Below are 21605 nucleotides of genomic sequence, written 5' to 3'. Positions count from 1 at the left end.
TTCATTAACTATAAATAATTTATTAATATCTCGGATATAAAGAGTCTTTCGAATTAAAACACAATACTTCGAAATCTCATTAATTTTTGTGCATTTTTAAAAAATTATAATACAGCTGGTAACTTAAAAGTTGGTTTCACCTTAAAAGTTGGTTTGAGAGAATGCAGGCTTTTTATTCTTAAATTTTATTTTTACATTTACGAGAAGCTGACATATATTTTATCATCAAAATTTATGGAACTTTCAAGTCACATCTCAAAGTGAAATATCAAAAATGTTAGTATGACCCAACAAACGGACACTTACATAGGGCAAATTGCTTACGCACCTGCACCTTTACGTGTCACACTGCCATAGAAACACGTACACCATACTATTACCCACTTTGAAATGTGTCTGACAAATATAATAATGAAGCTGGGCATCAAACAGGTTGTAGTGCAAAATCTCCGATCTTTCATTCAGGTAAATAACCCCGGCACTACTTTCACAATTAAACTCTATTGTTGTTTTGTCTACTTTACTACCTAGCCAGCTTGGTGGGGGTTTGAGGTTTAGCTCTAGTTCTATTTTAAAGTAATGACTTTCATTAGCATTTCAATTCATGAAGTTTTTCTTGTCAATACTCAATAGTTCACTTAATTATATACTTTCAAGTGAAATATATGTTGTGTACATGTCTCCATATATTGCTAACTTTGCCTACTCTTGTATTAGTCTTAATGTCTTATAAATCATTCCTATTGCAGTCTTATGTACTTAATGTTGAATTTCCTATCAAAAGTTTTAGATTTTGAAGATACTTGTATACTGCAATTGTCCTCAATTTGTTTTTGAAGTTTCCTGTCTGAATAGTTCGATTCTATTAAAAGGTCTTTTAGAGCTTGGTACCCACTTTAAAAATAAGGCTCCCTCCTTCACTGAATTGTATTGTATGCATGCTTGTCCAATTTAAAGAACAGGAAGCTAGAATACTAAAGGCAATTAATGCAAAATACTGAACATTGAGGGGGATTACACGAAGCTCCCACCTAATGGGCCTTCATTGTTTCTTTAAAGATGCTGATTAAAAGTTTACTATTAGGTTTTTGTATAGCATTCTTTCAAATTAATGGATTAATGCAATAGTTTGAATTGTTATGCAGGAGGTTTTTAATTTTGTTACTCCGTAAATTGAAACTAAATGCGTTTTATGTGCATCAGGTAAAAACAAGAGTAGCATGAAGAACCAAGAAAGGATATCTGGTCGACCTGAATTCAAAGATAATCAAGACCGAAAGGAGCACTTAACGGATCCTAGAGACATTGGAGACACTGCGCAGCTTGAGAAAGTTCACCCTGGTGGTTCTAAGAACGCGGTTTCAGATGTAAACCCTGAAAAGAAGGTCTTGGCCGATATGAACATGGAGGCACCAATAACCTCAGATGATGTTATGCGAGCTGGAGGGTTTGGTGCTAGAGATGATATAGGATGTTTTCTTCCTGTTGCGAGTGACTCCACCGACTTTGAAGCTTCCCTTCGCGGTGCTCGTGAGTATGAAGATCCCCAGGAAGGTATTGGCAAACCAGGTCTAGGTTGGAAAGAAGACGGAAAGTGAGAGTAAATTAGCTTCGCAAAATGCAACTACTTGCAAGTTGCAAGGCTTTACTAGTGCAAGCATGCACCAGGTATCTGTTGCCTATTTACATTTTTCAGGTTGTGTTTTAAAAAACCCAAGTGCTTAACTCTAGGGAAAATAAGTAGCTTCTTTTATATTCAATAAAACAGAAACTATAATAATAATGATCTCTAATAACTATGCTTGCAGCTCTGTGCTCTTCTTGTTATATACGTTTGCATATATGTTCTACATATCATATTTGTCCAAAGCAAACACTGTAGATGTTTCATTTGTTTTAATGATGCGGGGGATTTCAACTGCAACACAAGGGTCTAGTAACTTTTTCAAGATGCTACAGCCTACAGTGTAGGAAGCAGGGGTATTTTATGCTTGGGCAGCCTGCAAGTGACTGCACTGAATTCCCGTAGCTGCTTCTGACTTCTACTTTAGCTTTTCTCTGAGAGCTTCTATTTCTTTTCCAAAAACGTGGACCTGTTTGGGAACCAGAAGCAACTTCTGTTTGTGGATACTTATTTTCCCTAGAGTAGAAGATGTAAAAACAATAAAGCAGTTGAGCATGCAAGGTATTCAAGCTAACTCATGAGCCACCTTGTTAGCACACTTCTTGACAAAAGAAACTGTGAACCCCGGATTTAATTGAAGCTTTGCTCTGCTATCCTCCACAATGTGGCCAACTTTAGCCGATTTATACATTGCTTCTTCAAAGCTTGGAATGTATTCAAGGAGTCTGTTTCTACTATCGCATGCATTAAGTCTTTTGATTCCAGCCAGGACAAAGCTTCACTAACTCCCATAGTCTCAGCCTCCATAACCGAAGTAACTTTAGGCAATCTAATAGTTTTAGCTTCGAGAAATTGTCCTTCACAGTCTCGCAATACCATGCCAATAGAGAAAAATTCAGCTCCTGCAAATACTGAGGCATCTACATTGACCTTAACACACCCCATTCCCGGAGGTTTCCATCGTTGAAAAGCAATATCGATCTTGATTCGTGCTCCTACTGGATATATTCCTGTTAGCCTTCTGCCAGTCTGCCACCACTCTTTGACTCCATTCCATAGCTATACCAGGTGGTTCGTGTTTGTCTTCCCAAACTCTATTATTTCGCCAACACCAAACACCCCAAATATAGAATATTAATTAGAATATTTTAGTGCAATAATATTGAAATCGTATCTCCAAAAGAATTCGTTTGGGAGGTGATGTGGCTCGTAAAAAAATATAAGGCTGATAAAACTGGTGAGCAAGCCCTTTTAGCGGGTGCTGGTAGGGCTGTTCACGAACCGAGCCGAGCCGAGTTTTGACCGAACCGAGCCGAGTTTTAATTTTTTTTTTCTGACGAGTCGAGCCGAGCCGAGCTTTTTTATCGAACAAAAATTATGTTCAAGCTCGGCTCGTTAACTAACGAGCCGAACACGAGTTTGTTCGCGAACAAATACAAGCCGAGCCGAGTCGAGTCGAGCCGAGCCGAGCCAGAAAAAATTAAAGACAAACCGCTAGTTGACTCTTAAAATAGCTAACCAAATAATTTTAATTTTTTTGAAACTTTGTTTATATCACTAAAATGTATATATGTTAACATCCATACGGTTGGATCGGTAAGAAATATTTTTTAAAATATTGAAACACTATATTAGGATTAAACACTAGTTAGCGGTACTAGTTAACTTTTTACTTGACTGTTAAAATAGCAAACCATATAAAATTATTATTTTCCGAAATTTTGGTTACATCACTAATATATATATATATATATATATATATATATATATATATATATTAATTATATGTTGAATTCTGAGTTCAATAACATATATAAATTATAAAAAAAAAACCAAAAATTTTGCATTTTTTCGAGCTTTAACGAGCCGAGCTCGAGCCGAGCGAGCTCGAGTCGAGCTCGAGCCGAGCTCGAGCCGAACATACTAAAAGCTCGGCTCGAGCTCATTTACTTAACGAACAATTTTTTGTGTTCGAGCTCGAGCTCGTTAACTTAACGAGCCGAGCCGAACGAGCTCTTAACGAGCCGAGCTCGAGCTTGTTCGCGAACAGCTCGGTTCGTTAAACAGCCCTAGGTGCTGGGTTGGGGAGGGAGGGATTCCTCAAAAATTTCAATCTATAATATTTATGATAATACATACCACGCAGGATAAATCGACTAGTTCGGTTCTGACTTCTGATGAACGATCTTAATATATGTAAAATATTTTATCAAAAAAAATATGTGTAAAATATTTTTGATTTTAAATTCAAAATTATATAATATAGATTAAATTAAAATAAAAAATAAGGGAAACCGATTTAAAATTAGAAATAGAAATATCTTTCGAATAATTTATATCTTTATTAATTTTTTTAATAAATATAATTTTATTTTATCATTCTAACAACTAATCTATGAAATCACTATAATATTTTTATTAAATTATAAGTCGCGCATAATAGAAAATTATCCAAACACACCTAAACCGGGCGGTCTAGGCCCAAGTTGACCCAAACGGGGTCGTCGTTTCCGTTCTACTTTAAAAAGAGCATGACAACTGACAAGTGAAGTAATCAACATCTAGTAAAAAGTCACTTAATCTCATGGGTTTAAGCGGCAAAGGTTGCCTGGTATTCAGTTGTTGTTCGCTAACACTCATATTATTCATACCGATATTCATCACGCTAAATTTAGCTGCAGCAAACGGATCTCAGGTGAGGGCCTCCATAGAAGCCTTGTTTGTTCCTGCCATAATGAGCAATGTCGGTGGTTATAATAGCTTGATCAACAGCACCTCCATCTTCTTCATCTTCTTACTTCGCGACACTACCTACCAGATGGGAGTTTACTATGACAATATCACTCTCACATTTTCCTACGTGAATCCCAATACAAGTGTTGTTGTTCCTGTAGCCAACTATACAACACCCGGGTTTTACCAGAAGGGCAATGATCATGGATCCAGGATTGACCGTTCCGATTATGTAGAGACACATGGGGTTTCCTGGAAAGAAGCTTCAGAGAATGTGTCTCAAGTGGTTCTGCGTGTAGATTTGGCTACCGCGGTGAGATTCAAATATGCATCCTGGAAAAGCAAGAGACATCATTTACTGTTGCACGGAGATGTCAAAATTAGCACAAGAAGCGCCAACAAAGTTGGGGACAAAGGTACAAGGCTTAGGTCTTCCTCAGGGCACAGTTCTGGATACAAAGGATTCATTGTTTTTTCAATCTGCTTTTATGTTGTTGTATGTATTGTTTGGTTTTTTTCAATTTTTTTCACTTGTAAGGATGATTATTAGCCATCACACTGTAAGTGATGGCTTGGGATCCGAAAAATGATCATTAAAATTTTCTATTTTAAAGATATTAAATTGAGAGTAAAAATAATCATAAATTATATAATAACAATCTTATGTTGTTCATAAAACTTGCTAATATTTGATTCAAATAAACAAATTATAGCTTATAATTTAAATATAAACATTATATATAAATTACGGTTATATCATTTTAAAATATTCTAAATTTCAAGTTTATCTATCATTGTTTCTATTAAAAATATCAAGGCTGTTCAAAAATATATTAAGACTAGTTGTGACATTATTTGGCACTTCTTCTGTCAATTACTCCCCGTCCCACTGAATTATATACAATTTTTTTTGGACGTTCCATTAATTATATACATACTAAAAATAGTAAGTTTATATAATATAAAAACTAGATTACATCGATTACTTTCTTCCACTGCATCCACTTTATGCATTAAATATTAGTAAGTCCCACCATTTTACTCACACTACCCTCATTTTACACATTTACAGTATATTTTTTCTTGACCTCCGTGTCACTCCTCATATGTATATTAATCAATGGGACGGAGGGAGTATTGTATGATGTCTGTATATCGTTATATGTAGTGGTAGTCCATCCGTCCCCTGGAACTATATAGTATGGGGCTACTTAGACTGAGCTTAAAATAAGTGCTTTTTGTTTAAAGTAAATAAGTGAAATATATATTAAAAGCAAGTTAAGACATGTAAGTGATTAAAGTGTTTTGGAAAGAAGTAGAAGTCATAGAACAAAAATTAAGATTTTCAGCTTTTTACAGGTACCCTTTGACTTTTTACACAAACAGTACGAATAAGCACTTCTAACTTATAAATCCAGAAGCTGGGCTTAAAAACCGCAGCCAAACACCACCAAATATATCAGGGGACGGGAACGCCGTACGGACTTTAATGCTCCTGAAAAGTGTAGTTATACAATTTATTTTTAATTTTTTTCTGAATTAAATTTTAAATGTTAAATTTTTATTCAAAAATAAGTTACGGAACTATATAATCAATACTCCATCCGTCCCCCTCAATAGTTTACATTGAGTTTGGGCACGGAGGTTAAGAAATATGTATAAAGTAGTGGAAAAGAGAAAGAAAAGTGGGTGAAGTGGTGGGACCCATTAATTTTTAATATATAAAATTTAATACATCCCAGCTGGAATACGACTACCAAAAGACTAGAAGAGCTGTATGCGTGTACATCTAGGGTTGTAAATGAGTTGATACGCTCGATAACCGCTCGGTGTTCGGTTCGAAAAAAGCTCGGTTCGAGCTTGGTTCGATTCATAAACGAGTCGATCTTGAGCACAATTTTAAGGTTCGTTTTATAAACGAGCTGAACTTTAGCACAGTAGAAGTAGAGTTCGACTCGATAGTTCGCGAACAAGTTCGAATTATGAGTTCGTGAAAATGGTTCGTGAACTTGGCTCGTGAACATGGTTCGTGAGCCCGTGAACATGGCTCGTGAGCGTGCCTCGTGAATATGGCTCTTGAGTGTAGTTATTATGAATTTATGATTCCTTAGAGCATAAATTAAAATATTGTTAGAATTTTAATTTATTTTTTAATTATATTAAATAACAAACAAGCTCGTAAATAAATTTATGAGTATAAGCTAACTCATTAGCAAAGTTTATTAAACAAGCTCGTGAACAAAATTAATGAGCGGTTGGTGAGCAAAAATTCGTGAGACATTTTCGTGAGCATAAGTTAATGAGCGGTTCGTGAGCAAAAACTCGTGAGACAGCTCGTGAGCGGTTCGCGAGCCGTTCGTGAGCAGAGTTATTCCTTAATGAGTCGATCCTCAAACAATATTTTTGGCTCGATCTAAGCTCGGGCTCGAGTTCGAATTCGCTAATTTTTTAACAAACGATACACGAGCATTCTAGAGTCGGCTCGGCTCGGCTCATTTACAACCCCTATGTACATCGTAAAAATACAAAAAAGTCACGCGCGTTTGTCTCATTCTATTAAAATAGTTTGATCCAGCCTAGATATACGAGCACCTTCACGTGACAGAAAAGTTGTAGTGTTGGGTTTCGCGGCTTGCGACTTGCGAGGTACTGCTTTATGTTCTGAACACATGTTAAGCGTGAAATTTTATAAATTTGAGAGATTCGCTATTATTAAGATACAAAAACCAACTAAAATAATCAAATTTATAAACTTTAATGCTTAGCATGTGCGCATGAGCACACACTAAAAAAATCGATATTTTGTATCATGCTGCTTCCTCTTGTGTATATGATATACTCCTCCTTCAAAAGATAGCAGAGTAAAAGTAGTATAGTAATATGAAAAAGGAGGATATGTGAGAAATTGATGGGACTCATTAACTATGTCAGGAAAATTTTGTAATGTAAAGAAATAGGTGGGGCAATATCCGAAAAAACAAACCGCAAAGAACATGATAGGACGGAAAAAGTATTTTTTATTTATGCATGAGATTTTTATTAGTAGAAAATAATTTTTTGTTTGTAATCGCGAACATATCTTTTTTTTTTTTTGTATTACTAGTCTTCACAGACGTTTTAATATCAGAGCTAAAAATAGAATCTAATGACGTCTTAAAAATTTAACAATTTTTTCCCTTTTTTTAAAATAACATTCATATATTTCTAATATAATATTCGCTTCTCTCCAATTTAGTGCTCTTTTCGATTTTTTCAACTCTAGTGGCTCTTTAAAAATATAAGTATTTTTTTCGTTCTGCTCTCTTTTAAATAACATTCAAATGCTCTTAATATAATATTCACTCCTCTCTAATTCATTCCCCTCTCCAATATAAATATAAATATAGTACAAATAAAAATTTGTTTGAAGTTGTCACGATTTCGATATATTAACTTGTTAAGAGTTATATATTAGATAAAAAAAAATTAGAAATCATATTGAAAATGCTCTAATTAGTAATTACCATGGTAAAAAAACATGGGTTCAAATTAGAATTCACCATTTTCAATAATTTTTGAAACTAAATATAATTTGAAATGAATTGATCTGATGCAGGTTACTAGTCAGAATTAAGTATTTTTCATCAAAATTTCGAAATTGATCAGGTTACAGGGTTACTCCTACTTGAACATGGCTTTGGATTTGGAATTTATCCTCCTATCCTATGTAGCATTATACTCCATTTATTTTAGAATCACTAATTGTAACTTTTTAAAAAGAATATATATGATTAATAATAGTATTCTAAAAAAGAAAATTATAAACACATGATTTTAGGTTTGCGATAAAAAATCTTAAAACTTGTGTTAAAAAGTGAAGCCACATCTCAAAACGGAGTGAATATCCTGATAATACACCCAATTTATTGACTACCAACCACATTATTATTATTATATTGTTCGTCTCATGATCTTATTTACCGGGCCCTCGCAGAAACTCAAGAATATTTAACTATGGACTATCAATGGAGATGAGATCCAATATTTTCAGTCTCATCTTGTCATGTAAAACCTGTAAATCTGAACTCAGATTGTTTTGTATATTTATCGAGTACAACCACCAAATTCTTTCCGAAAAGTAAAAGAAAAGCGGAAAGAGATATGGGTCATATAGATGATGCTCTAAACCCAAAATACCAACTAGTATCATGTGTGTGCGGCTGGACATTGATCTTTATTTACCTCCCTCCTTGGATATGGGTAAGCTTAGCTATGGTAAAACAAGGTTCAATCTCCTGTTCTATTGAAGATTTTTACATAGCTAATCTTCAAAGTTCTGATCTCTCCAACTTAAACCAGTCCATTATCTACTTCAAGCTCCACCTTGGAAACAACGAAGATAGTATGGGAGTTTACTATGAAAGCCTCAACTTGACTTTCTCGTATCATGCAAGTGCAGGAAATATCGTTCCGGTGGGTAACTACACCATACCTGGATTTCACCAGGGTATTAATAAGGAGACAGATCGGAATGCTTACGTGGTGACGACTCCGGGGAATTCATGGCAACAAATTTCCAAAAGCGAGTCTTCGGCTTCTCATGTCATTATTTTTAGAGTGGATCTGGGATCTGCAGTGAAGTTCAGGGAGCTATTCTCGAAAGCTAAAAGCAAGACACGTAAGATAATGGCATGGGCTGATGTGGAGGTTGATCCCGTCTCTGGCAAGAAAACCAGTGAAAAAGCTATTAAACTTAAGCATATGATTGAACATCATGTTTCTGGCGGGGTTACTTTTGTTTTCGCCTTCATGATAATTGTTACAATTTTAACACCATACTGGTGTTTTCTTTTTCTTGGGTGTGTGTGCAGAGTTTTCGGTCATTAAAGTACTGCAGTTTCAGGTGTTGACCGGATTGTAAAAATTATTATTTTAGATTGATTTTTATTGTGAATTAAAATTTTGATTATATATTTTTATTCAAAAAATTTTTTGAAAAACAAGATTTTTAATTACTCGGTCAAATCACTTAAAAGTACGTGTCCATAGTCAAAACGTCAAATATTAAAAAACGGAGGGAGTATTTTTTTTAAACAATACTTTCATTACTTAAATAGAAAATAAATAAACATTTAATTTAGCACGGACATCACTGTTAAAACTACATTACTTTTAATTATTGGGTTTGTTTAGTGTGTTCCCATGGGCACATGCTAAACTCCAAATTCTATAAGTATGGCGGAGTTTGATTGGTGTGGTTGGTGAATTTGCAAGGGATCCACCATTATAAAGAAGTAGCTACCAATCAAAATCACCAAAACTTATAAATTTTAGTGCTTAGCATGTGCTCACTAGAAAAACCGTTAATTATTTGCAATGTCACAATAATCATTTGTTTTTATCAGTGTTGTAAAAAGTGGGAATCAGACTTAATCGGTGGAGTCACGGAACAGGGATTAATCGGTGATTAATTGAATTGATCGGGGATTAATCGGATTAATCAGTGATTAATCGGAGATTTAATCAGTTCGGTGAGTTACGGAACAGGGATTAATCAGTGACTAATCGTGATTAATCACCGACTTTTCGAACAGAGGCTTTCATATATATTTTTCATGTCAATTTGTCTCTTTAATTTAACTCAATCATCTCATATCCCGATAGCCTTATGATCTTAGAGCATCTCCAAGGGTGATTTCTAAATTTGTTAGCTATAATGATTATGTAAATTGTTTATACAAGTTTTTTGCTAACAGGTGAGAAAAACACTTTAATGGAATTATGTATAATTATGTCAAGTTAAAATTATACATAATAGTTTTACTAGTTCAACAAATTTATTGAATCAAATATGATTATCTATATTTTTTTTGCTAAAGGATGATGGTTGGAGAGTATTTCTTTTTACATATCATCCAAAAATGCCACTTAAGATGACACATAGATATTTTAACTAACATGTCTCAACCCTTGGAGATGCTCTTAGACCGTACAACACTTTTAATAGATCCAACTCGAGCCTTCGTTCAAGTAACATTGGAATCTGGTAATATCATACCACGACTAAAACGTGGGTTAGACTTCAAAAATTTTTTACATCAACATTCATCTTTGTAGTACCATTTTGAGTCATGACACACCTATGAAATCCATCATTAGAAAGTGTAAACGGAGAGATATATTTTTTTACGGTTCAAGACAAATCATTATTGAAATGATGACAATACTCACTAACAACTGCTTACTATTCTAATTCAGTCATTAAGTATGTAACATAATCACCACAAAATTTTTCAATTGACATTTCACAGTTCTATCTAACAAATGTAGAAAGGAAGATTCAAACTCAACGCTATTTTTCCTCAAATTCATTAATATCACATCTCTTCTAGAAATTTCAGCCAAAGGACATGATGAAATTAATAAGTAAAAATTATCTCGTTATCCTTGTTACAAATTGAACACAATCTCTGTAGTGATATTCTTTTTCGAAACAATTTCACCATGATAAGAATAAACTCCGTATCACTTTTAAAATTAACAGTTACAAATTCAACCAGCATTTTGAAATGTCTGGAAAAGTTATAAATTCTTTTGTTAAGAATATATGTATGTGTGTGTGATTTTCCTAATTCCTCTTTCTCGTATTCTACTTATATGTAAGTATATATATATATATATATAATAGAAATAAATTATCTAGCTTCGAAAACTCCGAGCCTACCTCCTCCTTGTTTATATAAAAAAAATTGGTGTTGACAAGAATTGAACCTAAGACCACTCTAATTTATGTGCACCACTTAAACCACTTGAGCTACACAAGCAATCAACACGTTATCCAAAAGCGTTAACCAAATACATTAAAACTATGGTATTTATATTCTTTTCAATATCTTATTTATTTAAGATAAATTATTATTTCAGCTAAGTCTCATATATTGTTTACATGATAGATTAATATCAATAAACTAATTATTTACATAAATAAATTTAAAATTGAAAAAGGATATGAATAATAGGGCTCGAATCATGATTCCACTTTCTAAAAATAGATATAATTCATATCCGTATAAAAATGAACAAATTCAAATCCAACTTAATAGTTTAAACGAGTACCAATACAATATAATAGAAATTTTAAGTAATGAATGTGAGAAATAAGCTCAAGAACTAAGATTTCAGCGAATTTCTCTGAAACAAAACATTGATGGGCTTTCAACATGGACCATGTCATATTAAAATTTTCTATTATAAAGGGTGATTTACAAAGAGATTACAATATTTTGGTGAACACTAAATAAGGTAACTAAAGGAATATTCTTATTTAGAATTTTTTTTATTTTAAACTTATGAATTTAGAATTGGACGTGTAACTAAATCTGTTTTAAAAAAAAATAGATATAAGAATAATGTCAGAGACATCAAATTTGGTGTTAGAATATATATCTAAATGATGTAATTTTGATGATATATGAATTTGAAATATTATAACTTGTGATATAAAGTTGATTTTAGGGAAATTCTATATTGTTAATTAAAAGTCATTCAAATAATAATAAAAAGCGTTTACGAGACCTACTAAAAAGAGTTGAGATATAAATTTTACTTGATTTATTTTCAAAAAAATTACTTGGTTAAAATAAAATAACAGATAGAAATAAGCTATATATATTAAAGTCTTAAAACTATAATTTTTAATATGCCACCGATCAATATATAACATACCGGTTAAATAAAATGATTCAAACTACAATTAAATTAATTTTTCATTTACAAATTAATCTAAAAAAATATCGTAATTCAACATATCAAGAACAAGTTTATAAATGTAAAACAATGCACGCCACACATCTTCTTCTAATGACGATTTAGGATATCGTAATTCAACATATCAAGAACAAGTTTTCATCAAAATCATGTTATGTTAGGTGAAATAATTTAATAATTTTCAACAATAAATTACAGATACTTTTAATGAGGAATAATATATTTAAAATCTAAATATTTCAGTATTCATGTCGAATGTAATTTTGAACATGTAGATAATATGATGATGACCTCTATATCCTCACGAATTTGAATATAGAAAAATCAATTTAGCTGTAGCTTTTGATACATAATTTTTAAAAAAATATAGTACTTATTATTATTATTATTAATGTTATTAGGTTGCAAATATAACATTTTCATATCTACTTATTTTGTCAAAAAATAAAAAATTCGTCAATATTATTTAATTTTCATAATTACTATTAAATTGCTCGAAACAATACGATGACACGTCAATATTATTTAAAACACGATATAAATTAGAACGCCGTGCCTCACACGGACTTTTATACTAGTTAAAAGTTTAAGAAGAGACGGAGTATATACCTAAATTAACTGTCTAGTTTAATTCACTGTAAAAGAGATTTTTGCTTACCAAAAACATCCGAAATCGGTGCTTTACCACATTGATAGCTTTTTTGAACTGACACGTGGTGGATTATTATGTTCGCCTGTTCGGTATGAATTGAGTTGTGGGTTCAGATCATTATACTTGGTATTAGCGCTCCGCCAGTTCGTTTTATGCCCATGTATATGCCCATGTATAAGTCTTTCTCAAGGCCTCGTTCTTGAATTTTTTTTAAAGAGAAAGTAAGTAAATGTAAGTGAAATCAAATGTACGTTCACTTTTATCTCATTTTTGGAGTGAAAGTTTTGGAATGAAACTATATTATAATTGCATCTATTTTCATTTGTTTTCACCAACTTTACTTACTTTTCACTTGTAAAGTCTCGCTAAAAAAAGACTGCTTTCCATTTTTTAGAAGATATCTGAGAGTATTTATGTTGTTCATTCAAATGCTAAAAGAAGACTGCTCCTAGTTGAGAGAACATATTTGAAAAATTATTTACGTTGTTCGTTCGAAGGCTAAAAGCAATAGATACTAAAGGCTTCATAACTGATGCTAGCTACAGTGAATCTACTGCTTTCCGGAAGATTCTCTGGCCTGGAGCTAGTATTGCCAACGGATCATAAGTTGTTTTTCTTCGCCTGAATGTTTCCCACCGGGGGCCAAAGTGAGCTTTCCACTCTTCTCGAGTGCTGTAGCTGGGCAAATATTGTTTCACTCCAAGACAATTCGAATCACAGAACTCTAAAATTCTATTGTTCTGCATTAGGATATGATCCAACCCATCTGTTCCTGTGGATGATGCTACGGCTGAGGATAGAAATGCCACTAGGTAGAAAATATTTTCTTCTGGGGTTACCAAAGAATTTTCATTATTCCACCTGTAAAACAAAGGGACCAATTATAGGGTACATGACATTATATGTACTTAAATTAGTCACCTTGTCAAAACCCCATGTTTTTTTTCTGTTTTCTTTATACTTCACCTTTTCAGTACATAAGTGTCTTGTGAGAACTGTATATAAATGGTGTGCCACATGATAGAAGGTGAACTAGTACCTTGATTTGTTAACCGGGTAGATTAGTACAGGACCGTTGCTCGTGTCTACAAGTATTTTTCCAAAAACTTCTTGGGAGAAGTCATGAATTTTACTTTTTGGAATCAGAAGATTTAGCCATGGGTGAGGAACCTCCCACAAGCCCATCTGTCGAAGTTTCTTCTCCTCGGCATGCACTCTATCAAGAAATTCCAAATAGGATACTTCTGATAGGAAGAGGGTGGATTGAATATAACTCAGTTCTAATAACAAGCTGTCAATTATCTGATACAACAGAAAAGAGAGGTCAGTACTAGGAAACTTCTGGTGTTTAGGTAGTCACCGAGGTTTTAATACTTTGCCAGTTTACCTGCTCTATTATGTCATTTTCTTGGGGGTTGAAGTATTTTGCGATTTCTAGACAGTATAGAGTTTTTCCTTCAGAATGGAATTCACTAGCTTCTAGAGGGTCTCTGGGGTTAAATGACGATCTCCAGTTATTCAGTAAACCTGTTCTGTTTATTATCACGAATCCTTCAACATAATCAAAAGAATTTCGTGATGATATAAGATGCTCCTGGTCCCTGCAGAACATGCTGAAGTCTTTATACAACATTCTTATCCATTTTACCTGTAAAAGATGAAATATTAAGCTCATCAATTTATTCTTCTTATGACCGTGAGCTTGTTATTCTTTTTGTATGTAGATACATTAATATTACCCTCGCGGGTGCTGGTTCCAAAGAGATTCTAGCTCTTGTGATAATGCCAAACTGGCCTAGTCCTCCAAGAACACCATAATAAAGGTCAGCATTCTGCTTGCTTGTACATGTTACTATTTCTCCTGTTCCTGTTCGAATAAAGAGTACACTTGATAACGTATGATACAATTATATTTGTTTTGCTGAGCTCAAAATTGAGGTAGAGCGTTACAGTCAGTGTGTTTGGAAATATATATTGTATTATAAGTTTCTGCAATGTACCTGTGACAACTTCAAGCTGGTAGACATTATCTATCTGTGGACCGTGTCTAAAGGCTTGCCCGCTGATTCCAGCATTTGACAGAGTTCCGCCAACTGTGAGATGAAGATAATCTGTCCAAGATTTGGGTGCGAGACCATGTTTAAGGCCCTCTTGCAGTATATTTATCCATAGTTCACCACCGGACACATCCACATATGGTAATTCTCCAGTGTGAAAGTGCATGTCTTGTTCCCGAAATGATTCCATGTTAATCACCAGTCCATTATGCGCTTGTGATTGACCTTCAAGGGAGTGACCATGGCCTCTGGCAGCTACAGTGAGAGCAGAAGTGGTGCCCAAACTGTAGATATGCTTAATTATGGATGAAATATCTTGTACTGTTTTTGGATGTAAAACTGCTGCAGGAAGGAAATGGTATCTATCGCCAAAGTCCTTGGATGCATAGTCGATGTTGTCAAAAAAGATTTGGCCATCAAGTTTTAATGCCTGTAGTGATGATAAAATTGAGAGATTTGAGTTGGGAGAAGCGGTTGGGGTCTCAGCAGGAAGGCTAGAACAGAAATCGTTTTTGTTACAGTTACAACTTAATAAAAGGGCTACAAGTAACCTGCCAAGCACGTCATTTTGTCTGAACACTCCTGCAGGTGAGTGCATTTTCTTGGGGAGATTGGGAGGGACAAAGTGTTGTCAATACCTTTAAAGGAATGAGTATTGGTACATTATCTTAAGAATATTTGAAGAGTATTTAAGAAGAAGATAAAGGTGGTTCTTAGATAGTTAGGTCCACAACATACAATTATTGCAGCATACTTACCGCGTTTATTAACATTATAAGAAAAGACATAACTGACCACTTATAACCAACCGATGACCGTTTATTAACACTATAAGATAATTGTTCTCCATTTATTTTATTTTTCTATAAATTGTTTCCAATCAGGGAGGAAAAAAGTTGAATCAATACTGAACTTTATAAACCACAGGAAATTAAACTACCTTCCTGTCTCTTTCAGTTACCTTGTTTGTGTTCTAACTCTTCACCCATAACTGTTGCCTGAGCTATTTTCTTTGACGGTCTGTAAGTTTCCAAACAGATGAAACTTCCAATTTAGAGTTGGAGACCCCTACCAAGTATGTTTGCTCCCATATGATGCCCCAGAAAGGCCCACCTGCACAAATGATTATCGTGCATGTTTATTTTAGTTCTTTTAGTTGAGATAGTGATTTGGCCGTCCCTACCAAAGAAAAATGTTCTTACCCGAGGCCTCGTAAAATAATTTCAAGAATGTAGCGTCCAAAAGTCATATAATTTAGGGGAGAAATGGAATTCATCATCACTTATATAATACAGAATACAGAAAATTTCTCTGGTCCTGGCCGAAAATTCTAGATGCTCTACAATTATTGAAAGGCCACAAAATTCTGGTTTGTTAACATCTACTACTGTTTCTCATTGGAGAGTAGATTGACATTTGACAGCAGAGAGGGAAAAGTAGGGAATATATACCTAAGTTGCCCCGGCTCAGATTCCAGTCTATCTGAATGACTATTGATAGTCACTTCATATATAGTCATCTGCTTATCCGTGGTCAAAGAGGTCGATCATTTAATCTGCGTAATTAAGTGTTAGAATATAATACTATGATTCGGTTTTCTCAAAAACACAGAACATACAATAAAAACTTGTTGAAATCAGAACATACTGTACTAGCTAAGTCCAATTATGGAGTAACTCCTTTATGAAAATAATGACTTCCTTCTGGACCACTTATTCAACTACTGTCTTGTGTTTTTTGGTGCTTTAACCACCTTTCTAAGAATTTGGTATATATCATTAGGCTCTCCTAATTATTGTCACATACTGTATACATTATAGTAACTACTGGAATTAACTTTCGTGGAGTGATAGTAAGTTCATGCTTATAATGAGTTCCTTGGCGTCCGAAGAATGACCATATACTTTCTTATTAATCAGCACGCAAAATCTCTCTGTCATTAAGCAATGATACCAGGATTCAATGAGTGATGGGGGGGGGGGGGGGGGGGGGGGTGTCATCGTGGAATGTGTTCTTATGCTGATATCGCATAAGCAGTGTTTACCCTTTCATGGGAATCCTTATTAAGCAATGGCAGAGATAGTGCTATCATAGTTTTTTTGTAACTTTAGGAATGTGAATGAAAAGACTGGAATTCGCATACTCAGACACACATTTTTTTAGCTACTGTATTGTCTGTTAATTACTGTCTTAGACACTTTTGCAGGTTTAATTTGGTGTCTACGCTTAGTGGATTATAGATTGGACACAATATGATATATTGCAGTGTTTGATCTAGATTAATTATAATGAACTGCTTAATTATAATGTTTTTATCCCACTGGTGTGAATTTTAGCAGAAACTTGGCGGAAATTATGCTACTGGAGTCTGATCGGGTGATCAAGATATGCCTTCCGGGTTAAACTTGTCTTAGTTTACTTGTATACAGTGACAAGAAAACTAAATAAACATCTACTGCCTTGATGGAAAGTTGCATAGTAGTACAAAGTATGGGCATGATTCTCATTCTCAACACAAAAAAACACGGAAGGAAGTATCGACATTGCACAAAACTAGGATCTTACTTATTCACATGTATACATAAAAGAGATGTCTGAAGAGCGTTTAATTAGGAAGAAAATGACATGCACGATGTCTGAAGAGTATAATGCATAATTTCCAGAGAAAATGGCTTTTAAAGACCACGCTTGACACAAGTACCCATCTCCTTTCAAGATTTTCTAACTCTTCACCCATAACTGTTGCCTGAGTTAACACAAAATAATTAATCAGTAAGTCATATTCTAAACTCTTATCTTAACAAATAAAGTCACATTAAATTATAAATCATAATATTAAACTCAGTCAAACGAGCTTTTAACCTGTTCCGCTGAGAGAGAGAGAGTATCTTACTCGTCAAACTAAATGAGAGTCTTACTGTTAATGGATTGAATTTGATTTGGATTTTATGCTGATTCTAAATAAAATGTCACTAGTTGGTGAGAGTATTTAGAATTTAAACACATGTTTCAAAATCTCATTAATTTTGGTAGGATTTCAAATATCAATCCCACAAAATCCATCATTTTATGAAATTAAAAAAAAATCTATCAGTATTTGAATACCATCAGGAATTTTAAATAATTTCAACCAAATACTGTCAGATTTTAAAATATAATTTAAAAATCCTACTTCAATACAACCATATTTAGTAGTATAATTTAAAATTTTAACTAGATACTCTCAGATTTTGATATGTTTTTAAAATCTGAAGTGAATATTTTCAAATTTTATGAATGAATTATTGTTTTTGAATTCTAGTTGAATATATCCCTGAACGAGCATTGAGCATCGAGCATCTGGGGACATGGCACATCTACATCTACAAAAAGTAAGATCCATGTGAGCAACTTTGATGTCCTTTCGCCGGGGTTCATCGATGTAGGTTGAAATGGATAGGCTCTTAGGTTTTGTTTGACAACCTGCCCCGTGCTTGAGTCTATAGCCTAACTCAACCGACGAAGACTTGGCCGATTCCTTCATTGCCCTGGGTTGAATACGTGGATAAGAATAGCTCGACATGTATTTTAAATATTTTATAAAATATATAGAATTCATAAATTATTTTAATTCTATTTTCTTTAAAATATTTAAAATTTAAATTATAACAAAAACCTCTATAACAATTAGTGGGATTGGGCGAGTATTAAAAATGCAGTAACTCTCTCCGTCTTCAATTAGCTTTTAATACACAATTTAAATATTTTAAATACAAACTAATTATTTTCATTCTAAATTAAAATATATGAATATAATTTTATAACAATTTTTGGATTTTTATTTCATGTATAACACATAAAAACACTATAATCATGTCAAAAAGTTAAAAATATATTTGTAAAAAAAAATTTCATTTATTGATCGTTAAATGTTTTATGATAAATATTCGACGATTAATAAATACAGTATATATTTTGTAAACGGATAAAATTTGTAGAAGAAACGAATTCATATCTTCAATTATCACGCGGTGAATGAAGGTTGAAAAAGGAATAATTTTATTTCTTTTTAAAATTAGCTTCTCTCTTGAAAGAGTTAGTCAGTTCGCCACATATATTCTAATTTTAGGAAAAATACGACTCAAGCCACAGCTGTCATTTGATCACTTTGCCACATATATTTCAATTTTAGGAAAAATCCGAATCTAAGATACAAATTCATATGAACAACTTTGATGTGCACAACTCATTAGAGTTTATCATAAGTTTATAGCTATCTCTTTGTGAGAGAACAAGCCACATAATAAAAGAAACTTAAACACGTTACTTGTCATATAACAAACAACCCTGCATGCATGCCATCTGTCCCTCTTTGCCTCTCAAGTTAATATGCCCATAATATTGGCCAGGTACATTATCCATTGCCCTATAAATAGGACGCACTTATATGCATATCATCATAAGAAAAAAAAAACATTTCCTCCGTATAAAAAACACCATTAGAGATAGCCTCAAGTTCCTAAATAAAATGCATTCCAGGATCCCTCTTGTGTTACTTTTACTTTCCTTACTTGTCACCGGGTCTTTGCATATTACTACAGGTACGTGTATCATTAAACTCCTCGAATTAATAGTAATTTTATTTCTATGCAAATGTATAAGATTATATTATAATAATTTGATTGTGTAATTAATGATGATATCAATTTATTTAAGTCTCATGATATAATTGCTTGTATATTTAATTAAAACAGGTTCTCGTCTGCTTAACGAACAACAAGTTGGAGCCCAACCAACATGCGGACAAGCAGTTGGAGGCCAACAACCTTGTAACCAGCAACCAAATGATCAGAAGCCTAGCGGCCAACAAGTCCAACAACCGGGATCCCAACAAGGACAACAAGGAAGTGGTCAACAACCTGGTGGCAATCAAGACCAACAACCAAAAGTCCAACAAGGTAGCCAACAGGGAGGAGATCAACAAAACTGTGGCAAACAAGTAGGAGACGCATCCCAATGCGGTCAGCAAGGACAACAAAGCCAACAAGGTCAATCGCAAGGACAACAAGGTGGAAGCCAACAAGGTGGAAATCAACAAGGACAACAAGGTGGAAGTCAACAAGACGGAAACCAACAAGGACAACAAGGTGGAAACCAACAAGGACAACAAGGTGGAAACAATCAAGGTCAGCAAGGCGAACAAGTTGGAAGCAATCAAGGTCAACAAGGCAAACAAGATGGAAGCCAACAAGGCCAACAAGGTGGAAACCAACAAGGACAACAACAAGGCCAACAAGGTGGAAACCAACAAGGTCAGACAAGTCAACAAGGTGGAAGCCAACAAGGACCACAACAAGGTGGAAGCCAACAAGATCAAGGGCAACAAGGTGGAAGCCAAAAAGGTCAAGGGCAACAAGGTGGAAGCCAACAAGGTCAAGGGCAACAAGGTGGAAGCAACCAAGGACAACAAGGTGGAAGTAACCAAAGTCAACAAGGACAACAACAAGGTCAACAAGGTGGAAGTAACCAAAATCAACAGGGACAACAAGGTGGAATCAACCAATGTCAACAAGGTGGAAACCAACAAGGACAACAATCTTGCGGTCAACAAGGAGCACAACCTGTAGGTATATGTTATGGAACATTTGCTGACAATCAACCAACAGCTCAAGAAGCCATCCCTCTCATCCAGACCGTTGGGATTCAAAGAATGAGACTATATGGTCCTGACCATAATGCTTTACAATCTCTTAGAAATACAAAAATTGAAGTTGTGATTGGCGTCCCCAACGAACAACTTCAATCAGTGGCCTCTTCACAGGATAACGCTAATCAGTGGGTTCAAGACAACATCAAAAATTATCAAGAGGTTAATTTTAGGTATGTTGTAGTTGGTAATGGAATAACTCCAGCCCACGACCAAACTTCTCAGTTCGCGCAGTTTGTTCTCCAAGCCATGCAAAACATTCAGAACGCAATTTCAGCGTGTGGGCTTCAAAATAAAATCAGAGTCACCACTGCCATTGATCAGTCTGAGATTCTCATCCAATCTTGTCCACCATCACAGGGTCAATTTAGGCCAGAAGTTAGACAGTTTATTGACCCCATTATCAAATTTCTAGTAAACAATAACAACGTACCATTGTTGGTAAATCTCCACCCTTACTTTAGCTATGTGCACAACAAGGCAGATATTCCATCAGAGTTTGATGCACATGGCAACAGCGGACAAACTCCACGTCTTGAATATGCTACTTTCCAACGTCAAGATCCGATTTTACAAGATGGACCGCTTGGCTACACAAATGTCTTTGACGCCATGGTTGATAGTGTACATTCCGCTCTAGAGAAGGCCGGTGGATCATCTTTAGATGTGGTCGTGTCTGAAATTGGTTGGCCAACTGATGGGGGTGACGCGGCTACAATTGAAAATGCATCAACCCATAACACCAGGTTGATTAACCATGTACTTAACAATGGAACTCCAAAAAGACCTGAGAAGCGTATAGAGACTTATATCTTCAATTTGTTTGATGAGAATAAAAGAGATTCTGAGGAGTTTGAAAGGCACTGGGGAGTATTCGACAACAACAAGCAAGCGAAGTATCAGATCAATTTTCAGTTTTGATAATTAAACATGAATGTATAATGTTTATGTCTAATAAATGTTGACATGTATGGCTGTAGGTTCTAAATAAAGAAGCTATACGTGATCACTTTTTTTAATAAATTGGTATGTTTAATCCTTAATTTTCTCCTTAACAAAATAAGATAGAGATAATTAACGACTCAATATTTTTTTATCTCTATGATA

The 21605-nt window shown here is 34.3% G+C and overlaps 2 protein-coding genes across 2 annotated transcripts; one reads left to right on the top strand and one right to left on the bottom strand.

Moving 5' to 3' along the window:
* Positions 1–13207: 13207 nt before the first annotated feature.
* On the bottom strand, positions 13208–15410 carry LOC108225601 (cytokinin dehydrogenase 1). Its single transcript, XM_017400512.2, has 5 exons — positions 14756–15410; positions 14495–14622; positions 14143–14403; positions 13795–14057; positions 13208–13616 (listed from the first exon to the last, which is right to left on the bottom strand). Exons 1-5 carry the CDS (start codon positions 15408–15410, stop codon positions 13295–13297), a joined length of 1629 nt encoding a protein of 542 aa, XP_017256001.1. The 3' UTR covers positions 13208–13294.
* Positions 15411–19272: 3862 nt separating this feature from the next.
* Positions 19273–21504, top strand: LOC135147335 (uncharacterized). Its single transcript, XM_064080445.1, has 2 exons — positions 19273–19392; positions 19546–21504. Exons 1-2 carry the CDS (start codon positions 19320–19322, stop codon positions 21417–21419), a joined length of 1947 nt encoding a protein of 648 aa, XP_063936515.1. The 5' UTR covers positions 19273–19319; the 3' UTR covers positions 21420–21504.
* Positions 21505–21605: the final 101 nt, after the last annotated feature.

Source organism: Daucus carota, chromosome 6 (genome assembly GCF_001625215.2).
Source record: "Daucus carota subsp. sativus chromosome 6, DH1 v3.0, whole genome shotgun sequence".
NCBI lineage: Eukaryota > Viridiplantae > Streptophyta > Magnoliopsida > Apiales > Apiaceae > Daucus > Daucus carota.
The sequence above is the reverse complement of the archived record's forward strand: the minus strand, read 5'-3'. Positions and strand labels throughout refer to the sequence as shown.